Source organism: Ochotona princeps, chromosome 4 (assembly GCF_030435755.1).
Source record: "Ochotona princeps isolate mOchPri1 chromosome 4, mOchPri1.hap1, whole genome shotgun sequence".
Classification (NCBI taxonomy): domain Eukaryota; kingdom Metazoa; phylum Chordata; class Mammalia; order Lagomorpha; family Ochotonidae; genus Ochotona; species Ochotona princeps.
Genome location: NC_080835.1, coordinates 10,092,682 through 10,119,775, shown reverse-complemented (window position 1 = coordinate 10,119,775; position 27,094 = coordinate 10,092,682). Strand labels below are relative to the sequence as shown.

Genomic DNA, 27,094 nt, shown 5'->3' with positions numbered 1-27,094 from the left:
AGTCACCTTCCTGATGCCCAGAAGGAGGCAGACTTAGCAACAGCCAAGGTGGAGGTGACGAAGAAGTACCCAGCTTTTCCCCACCCCCAGCTACCCTCCCCCAAAACTGGCATCTGGTAAAAGGGGTTTCCTGTGCCCGAGAAGAGGCAGGGAGAGGACACAAACCTGATTGTTCTAGTCCTTGACTCAGCGATAGATTTTTTTTTACACACATGGCTGAATTGAGTCTGAATAAATGTCCTTCGTCACCTGTAAAAAATAAACAAATAAAACAAATTAATTTACTAATAAATGTCATTTATGCCGTAACAATAATAGCTTCTATTACTAAATAGCTCTTGTTTGGTTAGAAGTTCATTAGCTACTGACAAAACTTTCATGTTTATCTCCAGAGATGCTTTCAGACATACAATGGCAACTCCGCAGGATACCATTTTGGATCTTTTTCCTAAGCTCGCAAGAAAAATCACTAAAGGTAAGGAACACATTTACCATAACATCTACATTTCTGGGACTACACATTTCAGAATCTTTCTCTTCCTTTATAAAGTGATTTTTGTGGCATCAGCACCAATTCATTAATATTTAACCCAGTTTTACATACATGTGTCTCAGTTAATGATAAAAAAGAGATTATGAAATGATGCTGTATCCAATCCTTATAAAAGGGAGTTGAAGAAATACACAACAGATAACACACAGAAACATCACACCATTGATAGCAACAATTCCAGTTATGACACCAGGAAGGAAAGAGGGCAGAATACAGGTATGATACAAAGTACTCTGATTAAGAGGTGAGTCTGAGGGTCACCAGGCCATATGAGGGGAATCCAGGATTAAAGCTCACCACTATTTCTAAGATTTCTCTTCTTATTCTCTGCATACCAGCAGTCAAATCAATCATAGGATCCCTTGTCAGAAAATCACCATGATACTGGGCTCATTCTAACATAATGGTGACATCTTGTTCCTGTAGTTATCTTCAAACTTTGAGAAACATTGAAAAACATAAGACTGAAATGATCATTCTCTTAATCTCATAGCATTAATAAATCATCATCACTTTTCATATTTTAGAAGAATACATGAATAAGCGATTAGGAGAGGTGAGAAGAATAGAAAGAGCTTAGAGCATAGAAACAGAAGCTTGGTGAGGGTTATTAGCTTTCACAAACATACAAATACAGCATATTCATAAAAGACAAAGTGGGATGAGGGTGACAGGAAGTCTGTATTACTACCTCACTCACAATTTTTGCTTTATAAACTTGAAATTATTCTGAAATAAAATGTTACAAAATGGAAAACCACAACAGAAAGAAACCTTTGATAACACACAAGGGGAAAAAAAAGAATCTACATCCTTATCTCGAATTCATTCAATAAGCATTTTATGAGTTATAACATGTGACTTCTGCCCCATGGAAATCCAGTGAGAGGTTAAGTGTTTAAACTGTAAAATAGGACTGAATAAGTATAATACTTATTTTAATTTAAAATTAAATTATTAAAATTTTTAATTTTTAAAAAACAGCTTTTAATATTAAATGAGTAAAATTAAATCAAACAGATCATTTCCAAAAAGTGAAATAGTATGACACTATTAAGAATTACATTGGGAGCAGGCATTTGGCACAGTGATTTTTTTTTGGGGGGGTGGAATTGAATCTTTATTTACAGGACACTGTAAGATACGAAATTCAACAGAAATAAGAAACTCATTCAGAGGACAAGCTTCATACAGTATGTACAGTTTGGAACTGTTCAAGTATAGTTTTGTTGTAAAAGTGCTACAGTAACAAACCACATTTAAAAAAGAGGTCTTAGTAGAGAAACAGTAAGACAAACTTTTACCAAACAGTGCACAAAACAACATCTGTCTCAGCTGCACAGCTTAAGTTAAAGGTGCCCGGTGTCCCATTCTGCACTTGGAAGGTGTAGCCTTCAGAGGTAGTTCCTGGCACATTTTGATCTTCCTCTTCCTCTACAGAGAAATATTTCTCAATCAAGTTTAATGAAGCCCTGTACACAGATTCATTTTCATGGTTTTGAAGAGCTTCAATTTTGTCCAAGCCTCCACATTCTTCAATCATTATACTTAGTTTCTCAGTTTCACCTAATTTCTCAGCAGCCTGAAAGATATTTGAAATGGCATCCAGAATAACCAAAATAATTTTGGTATCTTTTGCAGTTAATTTTGGTTCTATGATGCCGCAACGAACAAGGTATACAATCTGCTCTACTGTCCCGCCACTTGTATAGTTGGTTACAGCCCAGACAGCTTCCTTTCGTGTCTTAAAGTCTGCCTTTGAGAGAACACCGACGAGGAATGGGACTAATCCATGATTCACAACCTGCTGTTTCTGGTCCTGACGCCCAGCTGTGATGTTGGACATCGTCCACGTGGCCTCCTTCTGAATGTTAGTTTTGGGGTTAGTCAACAGGCTGGGAAAGACCGCAAGCGCTCCTGCATCGATCGCAACCTGTGTCTGTTCGTCTGTCCCCGTGACAATATTCCCTATGGCTCTCAGCGTAGGGGTCACAATTGGCAACTCATTAGAAGCTAGAAGCTTCACTAGCTGGGGCACAACTCCCGTCTTCACAACCATTTCAATCCGCTCATTTGGGCCATCAGTAAGGTAGGAAATTGCCCAGCAGGTATCTGCTAACACTTCTGAATCATCATGTTGCAGGAGACAAACTAGAGTAGGAAGAATCTACTCAACAGCATCTAATGGAGGTGCCGGATTCTTGTTGCAACAAAGGTTTGAAAGTGTCCATGTAAGATTCCGTAAGTAACCGCAGGCCAGAGACGACATATCAGGAACAGCCAGAAGAGCCAACAGTGGGTCAATCGCACCGTATTTGATAACCAGGTCTCGGAAAACGGAACCATCCCCTGCAATGTTTCCTAGAGCCCACACAGCCTGTTCACTAATGTGAGCATGGGGAGACCCCAGCAGAGCAATGAAGGCTGGGATAGCCCCTCCATCCACGACAGCCTTGGTCTGTTCCGAGGTCCCAGAAGCAATGTTAGTGAGTGCCCAGGCTGACTCAAACTGAATAGGGTTGCAATCTGTTCTGCCCAAGAAAGACACAAACTTGGGAATCAGACCAGCCCGGATTATGTTGTCAATTGGGGGCTGTTTTTCCCTGGACAGCAGTTTCCTGGCAGCCTGAGTAGCTTGTAGCTGGCTTTCCAGATTGTTACTGGTTATGCCTTTGACAATGTCATCAACAGACCAGTTTACAGTGGCTTGATTGTTGCGGTTTTCCTGCAGCGGAGAAGTTGCATCGTCTGGAAAAGAGCTGACGTTTCTCCTTTGCAGCATCTGATCATCCTTCCTGGCTTTCCTTAGCTCCACATTCACTTCTATTTGGCGCCGTCTCATTTCTGTACTGTCTTCCCTTGTTCTTGAATCTGTTAAGACAGGCAGCTGGGGAATTGACATTCTCATTGCTCGACATGGTTAGGAAGTAAAACGAATAGGCTACACGACCGGCTTACGCGTCCCCAGCAGGCGGTGTGGGCCCACAAGCTGGCGGGTCAGGTGCCCTAAAAACGTCCAACACAGCTCTGCCCACAGAAGGCGTGCTGGTGCAGTGATTAAGACAACACTTGGGACATCCACATTGCATACAGACTGCCTGGGTCAAGTTCCAGCTGTTTCTGAATCCTGTTCCTTCTAAGGAGCACCTCCTAGTCACCCATAAAGGGCATATGTAGTCATTTATGCTGACAGATGGTCAACAATAAAAGGACTTTGGAATTATAAAAAAAAGGTGAGAAATGGGTTGGTTAGGATCAATGAAGTGAAAGATGCTTATAAAATCCAGGTGAACATCTGAGACAGGCAGAGAGTCTTCAACTGAGAAAGAGAAAGCACACAGGTGTCAAGGAAACCAAGTAAGTCCATGGAAAAATCTCTTCCTTTGTCTCCACTTGAATCGATGGGCATAACAGGGTGGATACAGCTTTCTGTGTTCTGTGTTGTGTTTAATCTCTAGGCTGGAAAGATAAAGACAATTCTGTATGCTGAGATCAGTAGATGAATAAGGGAAAATGGAATCATGAGGTTAAGGAGACAAGAGATGAGTGAAAAAGTCAAGTGCTATCGCATGGGTAAAAAGCAAGGAGAAAATATCAAGAACTAGTTCTTGGAAAAAGGTGACATAGAAGGTTCAAATGTGTGCCATTCCATCAACAAACAACAGGCAATCTGCACTGTGCACATTCAGTGGCAATGTGGTTGCCATAAGACTACACAGCAGAGAAGAAACATGGAAGCACTTGGTGTTGGAATAACTTAATTAGGATGCCTCTTTCTGGCAAAAAAAAAAAAAAAAACCACAGGAAGAATCAGTTTGCTAGGCCAGGAGCTGTATTTGTGGAAGGCTGCAGGTGCTAATATGCTAAATCATTAGGTGGAATCTGTGAAATGAGTCTTGTCACTGTTTGCACTTTTTCTGCATCATTCACAGGATGGCTCTCATTTCATTTGGGAAATCAGTTATTCTCCCCAAGTATGTTAGCTGTTTGTGTATTCGGCCATGTTGCCATAAGTTAAAGGGCTGGTTTCTTTAAAAACTGAACTTCACTTGTAAAATGGCACATGGGGAGTGGCCATCATCTTTATGAAGAAAACTATTAGTAGTTTCACACAATAGATGAAAATTATGGACGTTAGTCTAGAAATTAAACAGCAGACATAAGTCTTGCTACTCTCACCAAGTTTCTCAAAGAAACTAAAACCATGCAATTATCAACAGTAAAGGATGTCATGAGATCACACACATGTGCATGTATGGGACAATATACAACTTAATGGGATGATCTGAAACTGCAGCTACCTGTGTGCTTACTTAATGCTCAGGAAAATTCTTACTCTGGTCACTCTACCCTGATCTGTCTCCTGCCTTCTGATTCATGGCATTGACATTTTGAAGGTCAATGATTTTTTCTAAACTTTTCATAGGGTTTCATTCTATTACATTTCTCTTTATATGCTTACATTCTCTGTTCCAACCACTTTACAAGTAGAGATGTTAACAAACTTGTCCAAGAGGCAGAACCTCTATCAGAAGTAGGATTCTAACCTAAGATCCTACTCCTAAACATGACAAACAGGCTCTACATTGCAAACAGTAAGTTCTTAATATGTCAACTCTCTAGACAGCTTACCTGAGACCTGAGGAAGCCAGACCTTACAAATGTCAATTTGGCTTCTAAAGTGTTCCCCATTTTCAGAAGGCAGGAGTTTTGTGGGAGCAAGTAATAACCTGTCTCTCCAAGTCTGGCCCAGGGGGAGAAGCTCTACAATTATCCAGATGAAGCCAGACAGAGTGGGGAATTCTGGTCAGTTAGGAACTCCATTTTCAAGTCGAGAATTTGTCAGACATGTTCTATATAATCTTAATCGGGTCATTTAACTTACATCAGCTTGAATTTCTCCTCTGTACCAAAAAGGGGACAAGACAGAATACTTGGGAAGAGTCATTCCTATTTTGAAATCCAGGATTCAAAGAATGAATGGTCTGAATAAGCATGTGCCTATCAGAATACCAGTGGCACAAATCACTTGTGGTTTGTTATATCATGCATACTTCCTACAAGATGAAAGTAGTCATTACATCTACCTCAATATTCACAAATTATAATCAAATGGTTAGGAGGAAAGATCTTAGACAATCTAAGGATACTAAAAGTAAATTTGTTAAAGGCCATGATGTTTATAGGAGATTAATAGTAATTATTGCACACAGGTAGTGTGTTGGTTTATTTCAAATAAAATTGTCCTTAAGTACATGCACTTAAGATACTCTAAGCCTTTTGAAAGACAGAAATGAATGAGATTCATAACAGTATTAATCTATGGCCAGTGGTAGGTTAAGCCTCCACCTGCAGTGCAGACACCCTACATAGGCACTGGTTTGAGGCCTGGATGCTCTACCTTCCCTCCGGCTTGCTGCTAATGGTCTGGGAAAGCAGCAGAGGATGGCTCAAATGCTTGGACCCATGGACCCAGGCAGGGGCCCCAGAAGAAGCTCCTGGTTCCCAGTTTTGTGCTGGCCCTTTTCCAGCCACTGTAGCCATTTAGGTAGTGAACTAGTGGGTGAATGATCTATGTCTTTTCTCACTGCAGTAACTCTGCCTTCCAAATAATAAGAAACAAATATTTTTAAAGATATTTTTCTTAAAGAAGACAGAATTGATGTAGGTGGTCAGGTGATTTATCTAGCTTTTCACTGATTTTAAAAAGCGTTTTGAAGAAATGAAACTAAAAACAAAAACATCAAAATCCATGAAATACAGTTACCACTGATCTTTACTGGTGAGATGTATCGCCTGTAGGCAACAGAGATGAGTTTTATGTTTTCAATCCTGCCTACTAATCTATGATGTCTGATTGATAAGTATAAGCCATTTACATTCAGGGTTAATATACATAGAAGGTAATTTGTTCTGTCATTTTAGAAATGGGCTGTTCATTGATTTAGTTTCCTATGATTATTTTACTGGAATGTTCTTTACACTTGCTTTTGGGTTTGGTAGGTGCTATTCCTTTTCTCTGTGAAGAGAACTTCTTAAATATACTTTGTAAGGCATGTTTGGATACTGTGGAAGAATTTTGTTTCATTTTCAAAGACAAAAGAAAGCTTTGCTGGGTATTTTATCCTGGGCCGACAATTTTTTGCTTTTAGAATCTGGAATATGTCACTCCATTCTCTTCTTGCCTGTAGAGTTTCCTGTCAGAGATCTCCTGTGAGTTTAATTGGCATTCCTTTATATGTCAATTGATTTTTTTCACGTGCACATTTAAGGATCTTTTCCTTATGTTCAACTGAAGAGAGCTTGATGATCATGTGTCCTGGTGAAGAATGCTTTTGGTCTAGCCTTTTGGGAGTTCTGTGCCCCTCCTGTATTCTGTTTTTCAATTCTTTCCCTAGATTAGGGAAAATTTCCCTTATTATTTCATTGAATACACCTTCAATCCCAGCTTCTCTTTCTGCACCTTCTGGGACTCCCATAACTCTTCTATTTGGCTTTTAATACTGTCTTTCAATTCTTGAATACTTTGTTTAGCTTGACCCAGTTCTACTTCCAGCTTTTTGTTTGTTTCCTCCTGGTGACAGGAAATACCTTCCAATTCTCAGATGCTTTTCCTCTGCTTCGTTCATTCTATTTTGGAGACTCTCTACTATACTTTTAATTTGCTCCACTTTATCCCTACTTTCTGATGTATCAGCTTTCATTTGATTCATTTCCAGTGTGATATATTTCTAGAATTCCTTGAATGCCTTGATAAGAAATTTTATAACAAGTGTTTTGAATTCCGTATCCCCCATTTTTTCAATGTATTCCTCAGTGAACTCTGAGGTTGGCAAAGGGTTTTGTTCTTTGCAGGAGAGTCTTCAGTAATAATCATTGTGCCTCTGTCTCTTCTTTTGCTCTTCGTCATTGTACTTCTGTTTAGCAGATTCTTTTCCTTGGGGCAGGTTTCTAAGCTGTGTCACCCACAGGTCTACAATTCGATTTTACTTATTATGGTTCGTACATGGCTCTTTGTTTGCAGTCACTGTGCCACAACCTCCAGTGAGTTCCAGGTCTGGGTTCTTATGTTAGACTTCAACCGTGGTCTCCATTGCGCCAGCTCCTGGCTCAGCCTCTCCACCTCCTCTGATCTCATGATGAGGCTGTCTATACAAACTTTCTCCCACTTCCTGTTTGAGCAGTTACCAGGGTTAGGAAGACACTAGATGTCCTAAATAGTTAGGTTGCTTGCTGTGCTGATCTTGCTGGAATCTGCTGGCCTTTAGGTCTGAGGGCCACATGAACCTGTTGAGTTGTAAGATTCCAAAGTCGGAATCATTTTCAGTGTAGGCCCAGTGCAATGCACTAAGCTCAGTGAGTTTTCTCCTAGATCAGTGCATGCACAGCTCACTGTTGTCTTTCCAGTCTCAAAGCCTTTGCCACACTACAAAATAGTGTCTGATGTGCCACTCGTGGAGTTCTTGATCTGCTGGCCACTAGGTCTTGAGGCTACCCAGACTTCTTTTGGGTGGAACCTGTAGGATGCCACGTCGTTGCAATACACTGAGCCAGAAATGAGTTCACTACCACCTTAGTGCATGCACAGTCCTGTCCAATAACCTTTGCCTTCCTACACAAGATGTCACAGGATTTGGCTCTAGTGGGGGTTTGGACCAGGTATTCACCCTGTTCCCCACCACCTGTGTAGGAACTGCTGCTCTCTCTCTCTGATGCTGGTCAAATCAAACAAACCAGCAGGATAGACAATTCTTTGTCTGGGTTCACCTCCTGAGTTTGCAGTGACCATCCCTTCCCACCTGATTGCTGGTGGATCAGGTCTCTGGTGCAGCTGAGATCGCCATTTATTGAATGCTGCCTGGGTTTCTTCTGATCACTGCAATACCACACCACCGACTGTGCTGCTTTCCCATATGTGTCAGTCTCCAGGTGTCTGTCTATCCTCTCCTATTTCCTAGAATGTGTCTTCTCTGTCACACGTTGGCTAATGATTCTCTGTTTAAATGTGTCCTCACCTTATTCTGCCTTCTTTAGTCTCCACTCTTCCATTTCTAAGGACTTCTGAGATTATATCAACCCTGCCAGATAACCCAGGACAATCTTCCTATTTCATGGGCCAGATGATTAGCAGCTTTAAATTAATCTGCAGATTCAATTTTCCTCCATACTGTATCCTAATGTACTCACAGGTACCCTGATTAAGATACAGGCAACTTTTGGGAAGGGCATTTATCTGCCTGTCATGATCCCTTCCTTCTTTCTGCATCTTTCAGATGGTCAGAACTCAAGTATGCAACAATATGTGTAAGTACACACAGACTTTACAAAACCAAACAAGAAGAACTGAAACATACCTATGTCCACATTTTCCTTCTCTATCACCTCCTTCAAATCATAGAATATCTACGATTCCACAATTGAATGACAGTTACGTGTATATATTTGCCCTTGTGCTTGCTCTCTTGTTCTCTTCTTTTTGCAGACATTTGACAGATGCTCCTTCATTGCTTTTGTGAATAAATGAGTAACTTGAACTGTTTTGTAATACTTAGGGCACGATGATATCATCCAATCCTGGAGCAAGTGAAACCATGTCCAACCCATATCGACAAAACAGCTACACAGTTCCTGGGTCTCCAGGGTTGATAAACCCAGGGAACCAAGTTCAGGGAGGCCATGTTCCATTTATGACAACTCCAGGAATCATGGTTGCAAATCAGCAGGGTCAAGGAAACACACAAGAGATAAACCCAGCAGCAGCACAAGGAACAAGAAAGTTTAAAGAAGAAGCAAAAGCACTGGGGGTAAGTTATTTCTTCGTGGAATTTTAACCTTGCATTTCAAAGTTTTCTTGTACCTATAAAATAACAGGAGGCAAGAATATCCTCTTTTTAATACCCCTTATTAAAAACCTCTGAACATTTTTCTGCTCAGTTCATTTCTTCCAGAGATAAGCAACTAGTCTGTTATGCTAAATTCATTTATTTTAGATTCATGCAAGAATCCACCAGGTGGTAAAGCAGCAGGATTGGTAATAATGAGGTGATAGAAGAAGCAGCACCACTTCTAGCTCTTTTAAAAAGATTTATCTATTTTACTTGAACGTCAGAATTAGAGACAGGAAGAGACAGATAGAAAGAGAGCTCTTTCATCCATTATTTCACTCGCCAAATGATTGCAACAACCAAAGCTGGGCTGCTCTAAAACTGGGAGCCTGGAGCCACCTCCTTCTCTGTAGGTGCATGACCCTTAGGCCTTGGGCCATCCTCCACTGCTTTCCCAGGTCATAAATGGGAACCAGATCAGAAGTGGAATGGCCAAGACCCAAACAAGTGCTCAAGTGGGATGCCAGCTTGCAGGTCAGGGATTATTGTGTTATATCACCACACCTAGTCCCAACAGTTCAAACTTTTCTTTATTAAAACAAAACAACTTTCTGGATAATTCAACTTTCTCTCTGGGCTGATCCCAGCCTGGTGGTTCAGTAGAGATGAACTCACAATCATGTAATTATTGGTTTCAATCTAAAATGGAAAGGAACTACATGTGGGAAGTCCATCAAAGAAGTGGGGGTCATTAGAACTGCTGTCCCTCTCAACAGCACCTTTGGAAATGCTTTGACTTGACTAGTACTTTATCCTACAAAGAGTGCTTAGAAATCAATGCTGACACTCTTGTTTCTGTAGGGACTGTAAAGTATGAACTTGATGAATATCCCACCTGCAATGTTGGAATCATTAGTACTTTCCACTAACACAGTTCACAATATAATTCCACCAAATTATGTCAGGTCTCTGCCTATTTGAAGTTTAGATATCTCTGTTGCAACTGGGCAAATGAATGTTCATTATGCTCCCCAAACTCTTCTAACTTCTCACCACCTATGTTCACAAGCTTTGAAAATATGAACATCAGCTCTCCTTTAACAGCCAAGCTAAGCTGCAGAAGTCACTTCTCAGTTCCTCCAGCCATACAGAAAAAACACCCTGCTACTTAGAGCAAAAGGAATAAAATGGCATCTCACACACAGAACAGGCATAGCCTCAGAAGGCTGCAACCTAGAGGGAGAAATCGAGTTAAGCACATAAGAAAACACATTGTGCAATACAAGTTGGTAAGTGTTAAAGAGATAGGAAGTGCAAGGTTGTCAGAGGGTTTCAAGCTGATCAGAATGGGCTTCCCTAAGCTTGTGAAATTTGAGAAAACACATGAAAAACAAGCAATGTCAATCAGAAAAAGAACCACTCGTGTGAAGGCCTTTAGTGTGCGACATACTGAAAGAACAGGACAAGGTCAGTAAAGTACAGCATAGTGAGCCTGCACGGGGAGGGTAGTGGGTGGACAGTTGAAGGATGAAGAGGTGGCAGGAGTCCAGATGCCACCAAGCCTGGAGGACACGGTTTGGCTTCTACTAAGTAAAATAAAGAGTCACTAGAGCATTCTCCATGAGACTAAAAGGCATGCATAAAAATGCTTTAAAGAAGTTATGTGAAGTTTGGGACTTTTTTTCCTTTTTTCAGATTTATTTATTTTATTTGAATGAATTAGAAAGGAGAGGGAAAGACAGAGAAAGAAATCTTCCATCCACCAGCTTACTCCCCAAATAGTTACAATGAACAGAGCTGGACTGGAAAAAAGCTGGAAGTCAGAAGCTTCTTCTGGGTGCTCACATGCATGCAGGGTAGGACCATTAGCAGGAAGCTGGAGCAAAAGTGTTACAACTGGGGCTCAATTAGGTGCCCATGTGGGGATGCCAGACCCACAGAGGAAGACCAGCATACTAAGCCATTATGCTGCCAGCAAATTTGCTTTATAAACACTCCAGTTGACAAATAGTCCAGGGATCACAGGTGTGAACAGGGTAGAGTATCACTAACTACTATTCAACTCAGAGCTTTAAGCTGTTCTGTGATTTAAACTGCAGAACAAATTTCAAGGGTATTTCATATTTTGTAAAAAAAAAAAAAAAGTCATTTAAAAAATCTATTTTATTCCAAAAAATTATTGAGATCTGCATACAAAAAGATTTCAAAACATTCACACAAAATCTATATTGTGAAAAAAATATTAAAACTACACATGGATTTAAATTTTTTGGTGCAGCACAATAAAATTTAATTCTGTTTTTTCCACAAATCCTTTTTGAAGTACCCTCATATATGTCCTTGGGTTACGTTTGTCCTATAGGCAAATTTGACTAATAATTGATACAGCAAGGGTTATATCAGAGAAAGTCCAGAATTAATATGACAGCAAGGATCAGGTTGAGATTTTGGCAGCTAAATCACCAAATTTCTATATTAGAAAAGAGCTTGTAAAAACATGCAAATTATTTTTTTAAATATTTATTTTTATTGCAAAGTCAGATATAAAGAGAGGAGGAGAGATGGAGAGGAAGATCTTCTGTCCAATGATTCACTCCCCAAGTCACTACAATGGCCATTGATATGCCAATCCAAAACCAGGAGCCAGGAACCTCCTCCAGGTCTCCCACACAGAAGAAGAATCCGAAGGCTTTGGGCCATCCTTGACTGCTTTCCCAGGCCACAAGCAGGAAGTTGGATAGGAGGTGGCTGTCAAAATTAGAACCGGTGCCCTCATGGGATCCCATGTGTTCAAGATGAGCACTTTAGCCACCAGGACACCTTGTAGGGCCCAACATACAAATTCTAATACAAGATCTCTTCAAATGAACTGTATTATTATAATTAGATAAAAGAGAATTATTACACCTCTAAAGTAAAACACAGATGTGTGTTTGTGGATATACAAGAATAATTTTTCAGAGACAAATGTTCTAGATTTTTCTCTCTCAAAGAATGACAATTTTTAAAAACAAACTATTATGAACAACCATTACTTTGGAGGATTTTTCAAATTTTAATTCAATTTAGTTAAATTTGGTCATTATTTGTTGAGCAAATAAATAAACAATTTCTGAAGTCCTCCTAGGAAGATAAGGAATAAGCCTGGGAAGAAAGAAGTATAAATTCATAACTGAATTTTTTATTTTTTTATTTTTTTATAGATACATTCTATTATTATTGCTATCATTTTATGATACAGCTCCGTATTCCCTTATCCCCTCCCCAATTCCCTTCCCCCCCACCTAGTTCCTCCATATCATTACTAAAGTATAGTTCCTCATACACAGTCACATGTCCATCATTGCAGGCATGGACAATGGCAGAGAGTCCAGAATCCTATTGTCAAGATATAGTAAACAGTTTCATTGTAAATCCATCTTTGTCTGGAAACAGAAATGCATACCACACTGCATCCTCACATGTGGATGTTAGTCTCCATTTCACAGCTACTGTACATCCCCTTAAATGAAAAGTCATGATACAAAATCAACAATAAAAAGAAAAATAGAAATTTACAATGCCATGAAGTTAAATGACATGTTACTAGATATGACAGTCTCCATTACACACCTACTATACATCCCCTTAAATGAAGAGCCACAAAACAAAATCAACATCAGGGAGAAAAAAGAAATTAACAACACCAAAAAGTTAAATAACCTGCTATTAAATGACTAATGTGTAGCTGAAGAAATGAAAATCAAGAACCTTCTTGAAGAGAATGATGCTACTGTATAATCTACGAGTCACTGAATGATTTAATGAGATGAAAGTGTTTTGAAGAGATGAAACCAACAGAAAACAACAAAACCCATGCGATATAGTTTCCACTGATCTTTGTTGAAGTGCGTCTGCTCCAGACAATAAACAAATGGTTTTTGTTTTTTAATCCAGTCTACTAATCTATGGCATTTGATTGAGCTTAAGCCATTTACATTCAGAGTTTAATATACATAGGTGTTACCTTGGTCCTATCACTTTAGGAATGGGTTGTTCATTGGTTTAGTCTTCTGTTGTGATTTTACTGGGATGTTCTTCCTGTTTGCCTTTGCTTTTGGTAGGTGCTATTCCTCTTCTCTGTGAAGAGAACATCTCGAAGTATTTGTAGGGCAGGTTTGAAAGAGGCAAATTCTTTTAGCTTTTCTTTACTGTGGAAGAATTTTGTTTCATTTTCAAAGACAAAAGAAGGCTTTGCAAGATACGTTATCCTGGGCCGACAATTTTTTTCCTCTTAGAATCTGGAATATGTCACTCCATTCTCTTCTTGCCTGTAGAGTTTCCTGTCAGAGATCTCCTTGAGTTTAATTGGCATTCCTTTATATGTCAACTGATTTTTTTCACGTGCACATTTAAGGATCTTTTCCTTATGTTCAATTGAAGAGAGCTTGATGTTCATATGTCGTGGTGAAGATTCCTTTTGATCAAGCCTGTTGGGAGTTCTGTGCCCGTCCTGGAACTTGTTTCCCAATTCCTTCTCCAGATTAGGGAAATTTTCCTTTATTATTTCATTAAACACATTTGCAAACTCAGCTTCTCTGTCTGCACCTTCTGGGACTCCCATAACTCTGATATTTGGCCTCTTAATAGTGTCTTTCAATTCTTGAATACTTTTTTTAGCCTGATCCAGCTCTGCTTCCAGCTTTTTGTTTGCTTCCTCCTGATGACAGGTAATATCTTCCAATTCTGAGATTCTTTCTTCTGCTTGCTTCATTCTATTTTGGAGACTCTCCACTGTACTTTTAATTTGCTCTACTGTGTTCTTAATTTCTGACATACCAGCCTTGATTTGCTTTGTTGCTTCCTTAAATTCTTTGAACTCTTGCATAAGCTTCTCATTTTTGATCAGAATCTTTAAAATGAGTCTTGTGGATTCTGTGTCCCCCATTTTCTCCATGTCTTCCTCAGTTAACTCTGAGGTTGGCGTAGGGTTTTGCTCCTTTACAGGGGAGTCTTCGGTAATATTCATTGTGCCTTTGTGTCTTCTTTTGCTCTTGATCATTGTCCTTCTAGTTATCAGAGTCTTCTCCTTTGGGGCAGGTTTCTAAGCTGTGTCACCTACAGGTCTACAATTCAATTTTACTTATTGCAGTTGGTACACAACTTTTTTCTTGCAGCCACTTGTGCCACAACCTCCAGTGAGTTCCAGGTCTGGGTTCTTATGTCAGATTTCCGCCGTGGTCTCTTCAGCCCCAGCTCTTGGCTCACCACTCTCCTCCTGTGATATCGTGCTGAGGCTGCACTGCTGTCTCTGCAACCTTTCTCCCACTTTCAGTTGGAGCAGGTCTCAGGATTAGAGAGACACAAGGTGTCCTATATAATTAGGTTGTTGGTGGTGCTGATCTTGCTGGAACCTGTTGGACGTTAGGTCTGGGTGCCACATGGACCTATTTTGGTCCGTACGATGCCACAGTCGGTATTATTTTCCTCCATAACTGAATATTGAACCAAGTTTGCAACTGCTATATATTTCTTAGAAATGCAGACCTGATTGGGGCTAGCAGCTCCAAAGCTCTACAGACTAAGCCTCCACTTTTAAGCACTAGCATCCTAAATGAGCACCACTCATGTTATGGCTGCTCCACTTCCAATCCAGCATCCCACCTATGGCTTGGGAGAGCAGCACAGGATGCCCCAAGTCCTTGGCACCCTTGCGCCCATGTGTGAAGCTCAGAAGAAGCTACTGCTCCTGCCTTCGGATCAGCTCACACATAGTCATTGCAACCATTTGCGGAGTACACCTGGGGATGGAAGAATTTTCTCTCTGTCTCTCTATAAATTGGCCTTTCAAAAAAATAAATAAATAAATCTTTCTTAAAAGAAAATTTCAAATGATTAAGGCTGAAAAAAGATTATATAAAAGGCACAAAAAGTAAAATTAATTGTTACCTTTGGGAATGCATTTCTTGGTTCAAAAAAGAAAAAAGAAAATATGATGGCATACAAGCAAGTTAAAACAAAACAACTACAATATAGGATCAAGTTTTGTTTCCATAATAATCAACCAGAATTCAGGAAAAAAAGAAAAAAAAGTTTTGATGTGGCAATGAATGTTTTTAGGGATTAGACGGAATGGAGCCAACACAAGCCTGAGTACCAAATAGTTGTGATGGGAATTCCTCCCAGATCTCCCTGACTGATCACACAGTCTTAGACATGTCATTTGTGTTATTTTGCTGTGTCTCCGCCTGTTGTTGGAAACATTACACTCAACAATAAATGTAAAGTGTTTAAAACATTAACATCCACCAAATCATTTTGTCTTCACTGTTTCCTTTACATTTGTCTGGGATTACTCAGGCCAAGAGTCAATCCATTTTAAGAAGACAGTCACTGAAATCATAATAAAAGGACTTTGTTTATAAGAGTTTTCCATAGATTATCAGGGAACATTCACACATGCTTAAGAAGTTGGTTTACTGAAGAATTCTGATGGAACTTCCCCGAGAAAACTCCCTTGAATTATTTCATTTAGGGCCTTTCATGAAGCCCTTGTCCCTCAGTTGTGTAGTATACAGTAAAATCCTCACGGCCCACACCCTGCTTTAATGTCCATGGTTACAAGTAAGGAAAGCAAGAACAACAATAACAGTAATGTTTTATGGGCCTGAAAGTAAAAAGGCAATTTTTTAAATTCCTGTTTTCTTTTTCCAGGCAATCCAGATCCTGATTGGAATTGTACATATTGGTTCTGGAATCATTCTTGGATTGCTGAGCTACTCAGACACATACCAGTGGGGTTATGCCTCTATTACTTTCATTAGTTTTTATCCATTCTGGGGTGGACTCTGTGTAAGTATACTCTGTAAACAGCCATCCTCCTCAGATTACACCACCTTGCTGTCTCCAGTCTATCCAGCCGCATTTCATGACAAGCCCTGCGTTGAGGACTGCAAAGTTTCAAGAAATAACAACTTCAAGTGGGCATAAGGAGGAACAACTTTCACTCTCCATTCTTAACTTGAAGATCAACCTCACATGGTGGTAGCAAGCCAACCCTCTGTATAGACAGAACTCAATGCAGTGTATGCTTTCTTCATTTTGATGGTTTCTGAAATATCCCTTACAGTAAGGGATTTTCCATTTTAAAAGTTCACTATGGTCTAGCAATAGGCAAGCCAAAGTTCTATTTCTTCATTAGGTTTTAGACAGAAATGTGAGTATTGAATAGGAAGTGGCTAAACGAGATGAGTGTAGCATGACCAGAAACATGTAGGGACAGGCATGTGGCCTAGAAGCTGAGATGTCATTTTAAGAGGACTGCATCTCATATTGGAATGCCCTGGGTTCAGTTCCTGGCATAGCTCTTGATTCTAGCTGCCTGGCAATGCAGCTAAGTGATGACTTAAGCAGTTCATTTCTTGTCACCTATGTGAGAGACCTGGACTGGGTTCCCAGATCCTGGTTTTGGCTGACACAGCAATAACTGCTACAGATATTTCAGGAGAAAAATCACTGAATGAGAGATCTCGCTCTGCCTCTCAAATTAGTATTTAGAATTTTTTTCAATTTAAGCAATCAGGAATGAAAAGATTTTAACTAAGAATCTCAAGAATCATCAAAACAGGAAAAGATCACTCTAGACAGAATTCTTTGTATACAAGAAGCTGGGGGTGGAGGTAGATGGGGTAGGATGACAAGAATTCCCTGTGAGTTGCTCTAAAAAACCTAAGGAATATGAGCAGAAACAGAGATAACAGAGATACCTGATGACAGAAAAACCTACCTTTACAGAGAAGTCCCCAGATGCAGTAAGAGGAATCTGGAGAGGTGGGCTAGTGAAGTAATCTTCTGCCTGTGGCACCAGCATCCCATATGGGTGCTGGTTTGTGTTCTGGCTGCTCCACTTCTAATTCATCTCCCTGAAATTGACTTGAGAAAGCAGCAAATGGGGTCCCTACACCCAAGTTGGAGACACGGAGAAAGTTCCTGGCTCCTGCCTTCAGACCTGCCCAGCTCTGGCTGTTGCGGCCATTTGGAGAATGAACTAGCAAATAGAGATCTCTCTCTCTCTCCTTGTCTCTCCTTTCTTCTCTCTGTAATTCCATCAAGCCCAGACAAATGAATCTTTAAGAAAAAGAGTGAGAAAAACTGATTGTTTAACAAATAAATCTTATTCCTACAGTTCATAGTTTCTGGCTCGCTCTCCATATCAGCATCCAAGGAACTTTCCAGTTGTCTGGTAGGTTTAAAAGTTTCTTTTCTTATCTGTTCAAATGTTATTTTCACTTGTTGGGGTGGGAGTGTGGAATGCAGGTTGTTTGTGAAGGCAGATTTTTAAAATGTGGATAAGAGGGCTTTCCCAAAAATCTTTGCTGTTTGTTCCCGGTGATGTGTCCTGGAGTAGGGGAACAGTCCACCAAATTTGACACTCAACATAGGCAATACTCCACATGTTGACTCAAACTCACAAGGTAGAACGCAGTAAACATGAAGGCTGGTTAGGCTTTCACTAGCTCAGTCAGGTCACAAAGCAATAGTGGAAATCTAAACAAGAGTCCAGGAAACACTCCTTGCAGCTGCAGTTACAAAGTCACTTACGTTCATTTGCCATTTCTCAGCTCTGCCTTCTATTTCCATTTTCTGTGTCTGTGTATCTCTCCTAGTCATATTCTGTTAGATTTTTGTTTCTGCTTTTGATTTTTGGTTTATATTTTAGATGATTGTTTTACAATTCTGCAAGTCCCCATTGAAAGCATTCAGCTTGAGATGTTTGAAGAGCTTCTACAAATAATCACTGAAACAGGACTTTCAATTGTCTCAGTCGCAGCACTCTACCCACTGCAGCCTCCTGGTCTACTTGGGAAGCAGGAGCAAATTCTTTTCCAAGAGCTGCAGCCAACTAGAGCAGAGGTGGTTTCAAGATTGTATGTGATTTTGCCCAAGAGGAAAGAAGGAAAAAATAGAAATATAGGCTCATGGTGCTTTTCTAGAGAAAACAAAATAATAAAATTAAATGAAAAGCAGTCCACTACTGATTAAGTACCCATTGTTTTTCAAAAACACAATACATCTCCATTCGTGGCCTCGTTTAGGGGTCCTTCCCTCTAACCAGATTGTCCAAGTACAGACTGTGTCCTTTTGGGGCAGAAAACCACTAGGCCTTTCCCATGGCAATTTTCTTAAAACATTGAACCTTGGAAAAGATTCTAATGTCTAATTGTGTCAGCAATCAGCTCAAAGCTGAATCAAATTATTTTGCCATATGTCACAATATTATTGTAGACTCTACAGAAAATTTCGTATTTTACACATATGACTCTACCAAGGAAGCCCACAGCTTCTCCTTCTAAACATGCAGTTTTCATGTAAACAATTGAAAGAGCAAAGCAAAGTCAGTTCAACTTGGAAAACTTTCAAAATGTCAAAGATTCAGAATTATTATGTTTGATTTATACTTAATTAATTTCCTTTAGACTCTATGTAATTTATTTGTATTGTTGTCTCCATTAGCTGAAAGGCACCCTGGGGATGAATATTGTCAGTGCTATCTTTGCCATCCCTGGAGTGATTATGCTACTGGTAGATGTGCTCATCAATGGTGTGCCCGAACAAACCTACTGGGCATTGGTAAGTATCTCCTAACCTACCAGACAGCTTCTAACTTGTACTCTCACATAGATCTACTTTAGCTTGCATTACTACATAGATATTTTTTAAATACAATTTTTATTCCAGCCTTATTTCTTCTTTAAGATTCATTTTATGTTTATTGGAAAATCAGATATACACAGAGGTAGAGAGACAGAGAGGAAGATCTTCGGTCCGATGATTCACTCCACAAGCAACCACAACAGCTGGAGCTGAGCCAATCCAAAGACAGGAGCCTGGAGCCTCTGCTGGGTCTCCCACGCAGGTGCAGGATCCCAAGGCTTTGGACTATCCTCAACTGCTTTCCCAGGCCACAAGCTGGATGGAAAGCGGGGCTGCTGAGATTAGAACCAGTGCCCAATGGGATCCCGGCCCATGCCAGGCGAGGACTTTAACCGCTAGGCTGCTGTTTTGGGGGCCCTCCAGCACTATTTCTACATCCAGAATTTACCATTTAGTTATTTGAATTTTTTAAAAAAAGGAGAAGAAATAAGCACTTTGGTATTCAGTGTGTTTTAAAGCATAAGAATGGGTACAAGGAAAATGGCAGTGACTAGGACATCTGATTTTTGCTACAGATACCCAAAAGAATGAAGCAACTGAAAAATGTGGCACATGCCTCTGCATATGCTAGAAAGAGAGTCAGAATCAACTGATCATTTGGATGATCATTTGGGAGGCCAGGAATGGACTCCATCTTAGGAGGATATGGGTGATCTCGGGGCAAGCCTTCTGAAGGAATGGAGGAACTATATAGTATAGGTTAAAGGCTCACAAGTGGTCATCTTGCCTTCACAGCAGGGACTTTTGTCTTCATTATAAGAATGGAAAGCAGCATAAAAATATTCTCGTGGTTTTGTGTTTTTTTTAGTATTTAATTTCTTTGTACCCAGAGCAGCAGATATTAAATGGATTTTTAACTATATGTATCATAATAAAGAACATTTAATGCATTAAAACAGAACATTCAAACTACATCAGCAATTCTTTAAACTTGTAATTACATTAATATTTCCTATGCAAGTTCATTTAGCACAGTTGAGTATTCTGTCCCCCCTGGTTCTTGGAGTGCCTTACAAAGTCTTATAAAGCCATTCTTCGCACTGAAGAGTTTGGGCATCCTGGCTCCCACCCTAGTATGATTTGAAAGATGTCTAAGCCATGTTAACAAAGCAAATAGTCAAGAGTTTGTTTTTGAATTGCTAGCAGCCTGAAGTGGCTTACACAGTCCTTTACCTCTGGGGAATTCTTAGATAACTCTTCCTTGTTAAGGCACAGAAGGGCTTGAAAAAGAAAAGAACAAGAACTCACTTTTGAGTTCTGAAAACACTACTCTGTTTTTCATCGTACAGAAAACATAAGGAGCCAAGAATTGATAAGCCGAATTCTTAGTCCATTTTCTGTTATATACAAGCACTTGAGGTTGTAGACTTTTTGTTTAATACATAAACAGGTTTGTGTAACTCATCGTTTTGTGAGTACAAGAGTGAATATAAGAGCTCAGCACTGCTGACAGCTTCAGGCTGAAGACTCAATACACAAAACATTGCAAAGTGGGAGCATATGCAAGAGAGGGAAGTGGAGAGGTGAGAAGACAGAGAGCAATCTGGTGTCACTCAATGGCAAGAGAAGAAGTAAGAGACAGGAAAGACCAGGTTCATTCTTTCATAACAGCCTACTCCTGTTGGAACTAATTTATTCCCAGGAGACCGATTCCATTCTTTGAGATCAGCATTAACACTTTAATGAATTTTTTCATAACATCATCATCTGTCATAAAGCCCTGATTTTTACAGCCCTAAATTTTGCAATATCATTACATTGGGGATAAGCTGCTAGTGCACAAAACATAGGGGAACAAACCATACCCAAGGTATAGCAAAGACATCTTCGTAAGATAAATTAAAGCAAGAACACAAAGTTTCTCCTCTACTATGTTAAATGCAAAGAACAAAATGACTCAGTAAGTAGCTTACAAACTGGCATCCAAGAAACAAACAACTCTGATGTGATTAGGTGTGTCAGGGGATAAAACCACAGCTTTATTTTTCAGAAACAGAACCAAGGACAGGAGGGAAGAGAGAGAGATAAAACCTTACTAATCTTCTCCAATCTGACATTAATACTGAGGTGGAAAACAATGTCCTAAGAAAGGATACAGCAAATACTACAGACTAAAAGCCCTTATGTAGCTAGTATCTCAAGAGAAAAAGGATCAAACCCAAAGTTAACACCTTTTAGTTCTAATGGAGAACTGATCAGAAATTGACAGTACCAGGAAACTCTATAGCCTTAGAAGCAGGCTTCCACATCAGGCAGTTACAAGACTTTCAAAAAAACGTTTACATTCCTTTTGAAGAACTGACCTTGTCAACAACAAATATAGTTATCTTTCTCTCTGTATCAACTGCACAATGAACATTCGTAAAGATTTACAGGAAACACTTAGCTCTCAAATCATGCTAGTCTAACAAAGAATAATTAGATCCAGATAATAAAAATCAACAAAAAACAGAATTGCATTGTTTCTGCACATTAAAGGTCTATACAGGGCTGCTCATTTTTACAATAAGAAGTTGAAATTTCATGCAGGAATATTTATTTAAAATATTAGAATGATTAAAGAAGTGAACGGAGTGCTATTGCCGGGTCATATGGTATGTTGTATTTGAGTTGTTTGAATGTTCTCCATATTGATTTCCATAGAGGCTGTACCAGCCTGCAGCCCCACCAGCAGTGGAGTAGGGTTCCCTTTTCCCCGCAACCTCGCCAACAAGTGTTGTTGGTGCTTTTATTCATGTGGGCCAGTCTTACTGGCGTTAGGTGGTACCTCATTGATGTTTTAATTTGGATTAGGAATATATCCAGAACACTTGTTTTATGAGAAACCAACATGCACTCCTATGTTCATAGCAGCACAATCAGTAATTGCAAAAACATGGAAGCAGCCAAAATGCCCATCAGCAGACGATTGGATAAGAAAGCTATGGTTCATCTACTCCATGGAATACTACTCAGCTATTAAAAAAAACAAAATGCAGTTCTTTGTGGCCAAATGGGCCAAACTGGAAACCATAATGCTAAGGGAAATGAGCCAATCCCAAAAGGTTAAATACCACATGTTTGCCTTAATTTAAGATGATATGATGTTATATATAACAAGTTATGTTATGAATGTTATATGTTGTGTATAAACCAAAATTGAAATGTCAATGAGGTGGTCACAGAAGGTGGATAAGAAATCGCATTTACTTTTACCATATTGGTTACTCATTACTATGTCAATTAATTCCATAATGATGTAAATTTTTGCTGATGGTATGTTGGAGCTTTTAATTGATCGGGATGATACTCTGCTGGCTCTGTCTTCAGACCAGAGAGGGTATACCTAAGAAGCCGTTGAACTTGACTAGACAATAAGATGCTGGACTCTATGTTTGGTATATGCTTGCAATGGGGGAATCTCAACTGAACTTGAACTGTGGTTATGCAACAAGGTGGAGGAATCCACCATGGTGGGAGGGTTTGGGGAGGGGTGGGGAGAATCCCAGTACCTATGAAACTGTGTCACATAATACAATGTAATTAATGAATTTAAAATAAAAAAAAAAAATAAAAAAAAAAAAAGAAGTGAAGGGAGAGAAAAAAACAAAAGACACAAAACAAAAATCTAAGATTCCTTTGCAGTAGAGGGCTGGCAGAAACACCAAGTAACTATCAGGCATTTTGAGTAAAGATACAAAGCAATTAGTCAGAACACAAACACATTAGGTAATAAAATGGATGCCAATCTGTGTGCCTTCCTTCTTTCTCATAATTATACATCAATTTGATTGAAGTCATGAATCACATAAAGCAGAAATATATCAAGTTTTCTCATTTACATGGTTTAAACCCTTACTCTTCTGAGGAGCCATAGCTTAAATTTTGGTCCAAATTCCTACCCAACGTCCAATGAAACCACTATGTGGTTACAACATGACCAAGGTCTATCTAGCATCTTGGTTTCCAGGTATTGCTATTAGGCTTTGGAACTGTGAACTGAGCCTGTCAAACTACAAGGAGGGAATTTTCACGGAGAATATCAAGACACACCCTACCACAGCATTACAGTGCACAAATAAAAATCCAATGTGAAGGAAAACAGTTTTCAATACAAGGCCCTTACGCATTTTATGCCATTGAAAATCTTAAAGCAATAAAATGACAGAATGAAATAAAAAGAACATTGTGAAGCCACAGAAGTCAATGAAAAACAAAAAATCACTTGTGGCATACTTCATAAAGAAATAATATCCAGCAAGATACACATTGCACTCAGTAAAATGAGTAAAGAGAAAATGTATAATCAGAATCCTTCAGAGCAGGGATAGGGCATGTCTGCTGCAGAGGCTATGAAGGCCCACAAAATCATCTGGTTTGATCCTACCAAGGAAAACCAGGCAGGACACAAAATTCACCGTAAGTTTATATCAGCCTGATTGTTAAATTAATAATTTTGTATGGCCCACAAATGATGTTACAAACATCCAAATGACACTCAGAAGAGTAAAAATGCCACATCCTTGCTACAGAACAAAACTAAACACATTAAAACAATTACACGTAGCATAAACATGAAAGAACCAACCTACTTTTGTCCAACCAAATGAAAAATGTTCTTGTTAAGTTAGAGAATCCAACAAATGGTATAGAAAATAGATATGCAGAAACACTGGATAAATATCTTTGAAATAAGAACTGAGTTTGGATACTGGAAGAAAATAATCTTAGGAGAAAAGGAGGAAATTTTTACATATCAGTAAACTGGTGTCTTACCTCTTTAAAGCGTAAGTTACAAAAAATGCAATTTTTCAAACTTATAGGCAGAAAGAAACAAATAATTAATAGGCAGGGAAGAACCCAGCTTGGCTCAGACTCCAATACAGCACCATGAAATGTGGAAAGACACTATTGTTTGCAAGGTTTTGACAGAAACTGACTCAAGAACTACATATTGAATCAAATTCTTGTACAGGCTTAAAGGCAACAAAGAGTCTAAGTAAAACAGAAACATGTGGGCACTTGAGCTAAAATATTAACAATGCAACATTCAGTCATACAGGGGTTCCACTAAGTGAGCAGTTTAGAAAGGTAAGGAAGAAGCTATGTAAAGAGATTAATGGAAGCCACTAAAAGACTTAATAGTCAACCAAGACTGAAAAAGCTAGGAAATGACAGTTAAGGAAGTGAATAAAAGTGTTTTGGTATTTAACACCAAACACAATGAAAAGATGATATAATCAGACAAAATCAGATAAAAAGAGGAAAGAAGAGAATAAGATAACGGAGGAAAACTAATCATTTTCTTTTTGCATAATTAATAATCATTTAATATTATTTTTAATTGTTATTCTTCAGTTTAAAAATGACTTCAAGCTCTTGGATTTCACTTTGCTTTTAATTAATGGAATTAAATACTTTTCTTTTAAAGTTAAATAATCCTAGTACTTTCACTTCAAAATAGAAAGTATAATACCCTCTTCATACCATTTTCTCGCAGGATTTTACCCTCTCTTGCTCACTCTCTCTCATTCTCTCACTTGCTTATCATTTTTCCTTCCTCTAGCTGTCTCTCCGTGCATCCAGTATTCTTTTGCCTACAAATACAGAGTTAATGATATTAATTAATGTTAACTTTGGTTATTCTAGGCAGCGGCATTTGGGATGATGGGTTGATTTTCTGATTGCTTCATATCTTTAATGACCATGTAACATTTTTATACAAAGAAGCAGTCATTACAAAGGCAACAATCTACCACTTTCTAATAGTTTTGAGTGAAATAGTCTACCTGCCAAAGGTAAAATCTTTCAGTATTCAAAAACAAATGAAGAAATTTGGGCCCAGCACAATAGCATATTGGTTAAAGTCCTTGCCTTGAACGCACCCCGGCATCCGATAAGGGAGCCGGTTCTAATCCTGGCAGCTCTGCTTCCCATCCAACTCCCTCCCGGTGGCCTGGGAATGCAGTCGAGCTGGCCCAAACCTTTGGGATCCTGCACCCACGTGGAAGACTTGGAAGAAGCTCCTGGCTCCTGGCTTCAAATTGGTTCAGCTCCAGCCGTTGCGGCCACTTGGGGAGTCAACCATAGGACCAAAGGTCTTCCTCTCTATCTCTCCTTCTCTCTGTATTTCTGCCTTTACAATAAAAAAATAAATAAATTCACGTTTCTCTCAGCTAAGCACCTGACAACCTGCATACTTAGTAAAGGTGTCACTTGAATCTGAAAAATAGAAGATTTGATGATTCAGTAAGATTTCTAACTTTGCGTGGAGTCAAAATCTCAGTGTGTTTATTTCTGATTTCAGATCTCTGGGGATGGAATTTCAGACATGCTGCTAAGTCTCTCCCTTTTGGTGTTCTGCATAAATTGTGCCACAGCCCATTTTGCAAGAAGAGCAATCACTGCCACCAGAAGGGTGAGTCGGGCCTCTTCTTGGTGAAATAGTTAGAATATGTCCAGAAGAAATAGAACCTCAGCGGCCTGACAGATGCCACTGTGGGCTGACTAGAGGTTCATTGTCCCAGACTCGGAGGGAGCAGGGAACACAGACTAGGACTGCAGTAGTTGTACTGCTTTTATATTTACTTTTCTCTCTCTCTCTCTTTTTTTTTTTTAATTTTGTTTCAGCCCATCACGATTGGTCCAGCTGCATATGCAGTCAACTTTACGGCACCAGGGTCTTCCTTAGCTCCTCCCAGAACTGATGGCTACCCAGCCTACTCCAATAACTATTAACAACGGAGGGGTACCAATCCATCCTCCAATTCAAGGAGTAAACTGCTCTTGGAAGGATCTTCAGAAGCCAGCTTCTGTTGTCCATGGTGATTTCCAACCTTAAATAAATAAAAGTGCCTGTCCTTAGATTCATCACTAATGATAACTATCACTTCACTGTCTCTTCCTATAATTCCCTGAAAGACCCAGAAGACTGAAAAATGAAATTATCTTGTTCATAATACCTTCTTCAATAAAACATCATAAGCAATATAACCACTTCTGTTATTTTTTAATTTTATATTTTTGATGATGTTTACATAGTTGATCAGGGTGGGAAGGTTTGAGGTTTAGGGAAAAAAGGGTGTGGTCATTCCTTCCAAATTTCCTATTTCCTCTTTCTATTTCTGGAGAAGAGAACAGATAAAGGGGAAAGTCATACCCAAACTCTCAAATGTTCTGAAACCAGGGAAGGGGAACTGCCACCCGATATCAACCCAGGGTCCTGATGTAGTACATATTCCAAGGGTTCTGCCCAAGTGGTTTGGATGGTTCTAAAATGCTGTCAATTTCACTGATCCAAGGATGAAGAAGCCCTGATCATGCCCTTTGGCTGACATAGTGACCTTAAGTCTCCATTCAACCAGATTTGCTATCATCATTTTGCCGGTTTGTTGTCCAATTTGTTCTGTTCTCCTTTTTATGCTATGGTACCCAATGGGCTGCCATATCCTCTATGTCCATCAGGTTCTGCCATCCAAAGCTCCGCCTTTTCCACCGAGGAGAACGTGTTTTTTGCAGGTGGGCCCAACACCCTGGGCCAGGCTACCCAGGACCTACTGGTCCCCTACCCCCAGGAGTCATGGACCTGGCACCCACTGCCCCTTCATCCTAGCATCCACCAGGGCATTGCACAGCCTGACTCAGTCCAACCTGCCCCAAGTTCCAGCTCCTGCTGGAGGGTACTTCCGCTTAACCAAGCCCAGCCAGCTCCCTGTCCTAGCCTTAATGTGAACTGGCTAGTGTTGTGGACCAAACTGGCTTCTCTTGTACCCCATCCTGGTTCTCAGATCTGCCAGTGGATATTATTAACTGTTCCAACCTGGTTTATCTCCACACCTGGCCCACATGCATACAGGTACTGTAACCTGGCCTGATCTGGGCTGCTCCTTGCCTTGGTTATTGTGCTCACCTGCAGGGGCTGTGTTCCAACAAGGAATACCATTCATTAATTCAACACCTAAAAGATTCATTTCTCAAAACATATCCCCATGACTAAGAAGTGCATGACTGTATTTTCATTCTGTAATATAGCTCAGTGATCATT

The 27,094-nt window shown here is 39.6% G+C and overlaps 2 protein-coding genes across 2 annotated transcripts; one reads left to right on the top strand and one right to left on the bottom strand.

Moving 5' to 3' along the window:
• Positions 1 to 1,644: 1,644 nt before the first annotated feature.
• On the bottom strand, positions 1,645 to 3,593 carry LOC101535089 (importin subunit alpha-1-like). Its single transcript, XM_036498431.2, is given in 2 exon segments — positions 1,645 to 3,408; positions 3,410 to 3,593. Coding segments are annotated over 2 exon segments (1,617 nt in total). The 5' UTR covers positions 3,472 to 3,593; the 3' UTR covers positions 1,645 to 1,853.
• A 279-nt stretch (positions 3,594 to 3,872) lies between these two features.
• Positions 3,873 to 25,891, top strand: MS4A12 (membrane spanning 4-domains A12). The gene is made up of 7 exons (XM_058662421.1): positions 3,873 to 3,910; positions 9,106 to 9,357; positions 16,072 to 16,209; positions 17,543 to 17,599; positions 18,871 to 18,987; positions 25,358 to 25,468; positions 25,681 to 25,891. The coding sequence occupies exons 2-7, from the start codon at positions 9,112 to 9,114 to the stop codon at positions 25,786 to 25,788; spliced, it is 777 nt and encodes a 258-aa protein (XP_058518404.1). The 5' UTR covers positions 3,873 to 3,910; positions 9,106 to 9,111; the 3' UTR covers positions 25,789 to 25,891.
• Positions 25,892 to 27,094: the final 1,203 nt, after the last annotated feature.

Bases quoted from the DNA above. Each gene is read 5' to 3' on its own strand.
- MS4A12 (XM_058662421.1), top strand. From the start codon at position 9,112: ATGATATCATCCAATCCTGGAGCAAGTGAAACCATGTCCAACCCATAT. The intron at 9,358-16,071 runs GTAAGTTATTTC...TTCTTTTTCCAG, and splicing joins AAGAAGCAAAAGCACTGGGG to GCAATCCAGATCCTGATTGG. The intron at 17,600-18,870 runs GTAGGTTTAAAA...TGTCTCCATTAG, and splicing joins AGGAACTTTCCAGTTGTCTG to CTGAAAGGCACCCTGGGGAT.